Below are 3,867 nucleotides of genomic sequence, written 5' to 3' on the forward strand. Positions count from 1 at the left end.
AGCAGAAATGCCATCAACAACAGGTGCCCAAACCCCATATCCACCCCCTGATGGAGGATGGGGCTGGGTTGTGGTTGGAGCAGCTTTTATCTCCATTGGATTTTCATATGCATTCCCCAAAGCCATCACAGTATTCTTCAAAGAAATACAGCAAATATTCCACAGTACCTACAGTGAAATAGCATGGATATCATCCATTATGCTGGCTGTTATGTACGCAGGAGGTAAGCTTCTTGGAATAAATAGAATTCTGGACTAAGAAAACAATTCCTGCATCCCACAATGTTTTACATGCAGTGTCATGATACATTAAAGCCCTGTTTTTGTATTATAGTCACTTAAAACTAATCAAAAGTATAATGAGAACTGAATTTATAATGATTTTAAGGATTCAATATCTTAAACTATTCACTACATTTTGAGTCTTAATAAAGTATTTGAGGATTAATTTGCAAAAACCAAGATTTATTAAATTATGGAATTTCCAAGTGAGGCACATTTCCATTTATTTTGGAATAAAGTGTACACTATAATGTTAGTTTTATTTTCTACTATTGCTACAGCTGTTAGAAATGTTTTCTTCTGAATGAAAAAGAAAACTCAAGCTGCTGACAGTTTATATCCCAGAAAGCAAACACTTTAAGCTGTAAAAATTGATTGTTATCATGTATGTTCTGGACCCATTTAAGTTTGTGTGATTGAAATAATTCCTTATCTCTATAGGACTCACTAAGTATGACATCTTTTTATTCAAATGGTTAATTCCATTTCACTTATCTTGTTACATTCTGTGTTCACGTGAGGGTATGAATCATGAGGGATAATGAATAAATCAATGTATCCTCTCATTTCTGAATGTTAAAAATATTGGAATTATTAGTGCATTATTATGTAACCTATCTCTTTAAATCAATTTTAACAGCAGACCAGACTATCTTTTAGATTTTTTTAAAGTCATTACTTAAAATATATGAATTATAGAGTTTCATTTTTCAACTGGATATTTGATTTTAAGACTCAGAATATAAGAATTTGAAGAAATCATATAGATCATTTAGTGTAATTTTTTATCTTACAAATAAAGATAATAATGGCTGTTAGTGATGGAGATATAAAATTAGTAATAATATTCAATATTTCTTAGTATTTAATTTTAGGCAAGCCTTCTCTAAGAACTTGATATGACATAATCCTCTTAACAACCTGTGAAATAAGTATTATCTTCTCTATATTTTAAGGCTGAGGAAATAGAGAGATAAAGTAGTTTTCCCCAGTCAAATAGCTCATTAGTGGCAGATAGAAATTGAGACTCCAAACATTTAATCACTGTGTTCTCTGTCTTTCTCAAATCTTCCTCTTTACGTCTAGAAAATGACAGAGCCACATCTAGGTCAGGCCTTCTGCAAGTCTGATTCAGATTTATTTCCTACATGACTGCGACGTAATCACTTGTGTGCTACCCCCAACAAGGTCATTTGTTCGGTGACCTAATTATTAATTTTTAAGATATTGTCTCTTTGTTGTACTACCAAGGTAAAAATTTGATCCTGAAATAATCCTATGTGTGTGTGTATATTTGTGTGTGTCTGTGTGTTGGCATTGGTATGTGTTTTCCACTTTTTACATGTTTTTAAGATATTGTCTCTTTGTTGTACTACCAAGGTAAAAATTTGATCCTGAAATAATCCTGTGTGTGTGTTTATATTTGTGTGTGTCTGTGTGTTGGCATTGGTATGTGTTTTCCACTTTTTACATATCAGTGATTTTAGATTAATCCAGTATATGTCTCACTTATCCTTTAGGTTAAGTTAAAATGATGCATTTTTCTTCCACCATCAAAAGATATTCTTAAAATGCTATTTGGGCATGTCTACGGAAAATTCTGCTTCTAAAACACTTTCTGAGAATCTCCTTTAGACAGTTGCTTTAAGGATTCTAACAGTTTTATTTCTATGATTATAGAAACAGTTGATATTATGCAGTGGGTCTTGTTTCTCTATGCTGTGGGTCAGGTGTTCTTTAATAATCTTTGCTAGAGTAACATACAAAGTCATCTTGACCTGAGTAAGTGCTAAGTATGCCTCTTAAATATAGTTGAAACAGACTCTTCTAGTGAATTGATAGAGGTTCACTGAATTTGGACTTCAAGTCCTGTACATTCATAATTTTATCTCGAGCAGATAGTTGACTCATAAGTAAGACAACAATTTATATAGCTTTTTAGATAAGTCAGACAATTTACTTTCTCTGTTAGTTTTCAGCATACAACCTCAAAGTTTCAGTGGCTTAAGGCAATGCACATTTATTTCCTGCTCAGTGTTGCACCTGGTGGCTATGCCATAACCTAAGACTTTGTACCTCTTCCCTAAATCTCTCCATCCACTGAATAAAGAGTGAAGGCAGGCAGCAGGGAAGATCATATGGGATATTTTAGGGATGCTGGGAAATACTGGCTTCTTAGAGGAAGAAACAGAGCTGTAGAGCATTCAGCCATTCCTAGCGGAGCTTGTTATCTCAACAATCATTCCTCCTTCAACAACCACTTCCTGGCTGGAAGTAAGAGGAGCATTAAAATGAAAAATGACATAATTTTCTCAAGCCACTAAATCTCTGTATGAAATTATAATAAGTAAATACTTAAGCTATATTTAATCATAAATATTTTCATTTTATTCATACCCTTGTTTTCCTATTTTAATACATATGGCACAGATCTTAAAGAGCACAAAAGAGAACTCTTTTGAAATTCACTAAGAAAGTGGTAGTTTGGTAAAATAGCTATAAATTTGGAAAAAAAATGCCTTAAAATTTTTAGGGTAATAGATGAATAAAATATGTCTAAATTAAAAATTAACAGGGATTTTGTATCTGCTTGTTTCAAGAAAACAATGCTAAACACATGAAAATACTTTGTATGCAGTAGTTGATGATGGTAATATCTACATGATATCCAAGTAAGTACTTGGAATGTTGCCTGAAATCCTCAGTTATCAGGACTGAAACATTTTTCATGTCATGTCTGGCCATGGAGAAACATCAGGAATTTCAGAAATTCTGCTACCCATTGGTCTTTCACTTAAAATAGGAAACACAATTCTAGGCCCATTCCCCATCAGATAGAAATGTTACTACCTGCAATATTCACTGTTGAATGTAGATCTCATATATTTACATGGTTTGTTGGAAATAATATCCATGTCTTACCCTGATAGTTTTTAATCTTTTAACAAAAAATAATTGGCCCATAAACTATAATCTCAATGTAAAAACAATTTTCCTTCTGTGGATGCAGATAATTTTTTAAGAAACATAACTATTTAGAACAAAAAGTCTGCTGGATTCAATTAATCTAAGACACAGGTATTAGTCCTGCTTTTGTGCAGTGTTTTTCTCAAGTCTGGTCCACAGATTTTCTGCTTCTGAACCATGGGTCTCTTGCTAAAAACACATAATGTTAGGCTGTATCCTAAACCCCCTTTTATCAAAATTTTTATTGGTAAATTCTAGAAACTTGCATTTCAACAAACGTCTCTGAAAACCATCTCACTTTATATATAACATAGGGATTCATTGTTGTAGAAGAAAATCAATATTTGATTTAAAATATTTAAATTTTCCTCTAGTATTTGAAAGATCTGTATGTATAGAGGCCTTTTAGGTTGATGATTATAAAATAAATTCAAAAACTATGAGATGAAAAGGCATATAGTTTTCTATAAACTATAATTTCTCTCTCTACCAAGTAACAAATATTTGGTTCAATCTAATGCTAATTTCATTAGCCTGGAGAACATCTAAGATCTGACACACTCATTAGGTCTTAGCACTCAACCTATTAATCACTACAGTGGGGTCACTGAGTAAGAT

General features: G+C 32.5%; 1 protein-coding gene across 1 annotated transcript in view; it reads left to right on the forward strand.

Moving 5' to 3' along the window:
- The first annotated feature begins 6 nt into the window (after positions 1-6).
- The window catches only part of SLC16A7 (solute carrier family 16 (monocarboxylate transporter), member 7), a 96,992-nt gene continuing 93,131 nt past the window's right edge, over positions 7-3,867 (forward strand). The window contains exon 1 of the mRNA XM_008581300.1: positions 7-224. Coding sequence (XP_008579522.1) covers positions 8-224 — 217 coding nt within the window. The 5' untranslated portion in view covers position 7. The remainder of the gene's footprint in view (positions 225-3,867) is intronic.

The sequence above is a fragment of the Galeopterus variegatus genome, unplaced genomic scaffold (assembly GCF_000696425.1).
Source record: "Galeopterus variegatus unplaced genomic scaffold, G_variegatus-3.0.2 Scaffold2320, whole genome shotgun sequence".
In the NCBI taxonomy this organism is placed as follows: domain Eukaryota; kingdom Metazoa; phylum Chordata; class Mammalia; order Dermoptera; family Cynocephalidae; genus Galeopterus; species Galeopterus variegatus.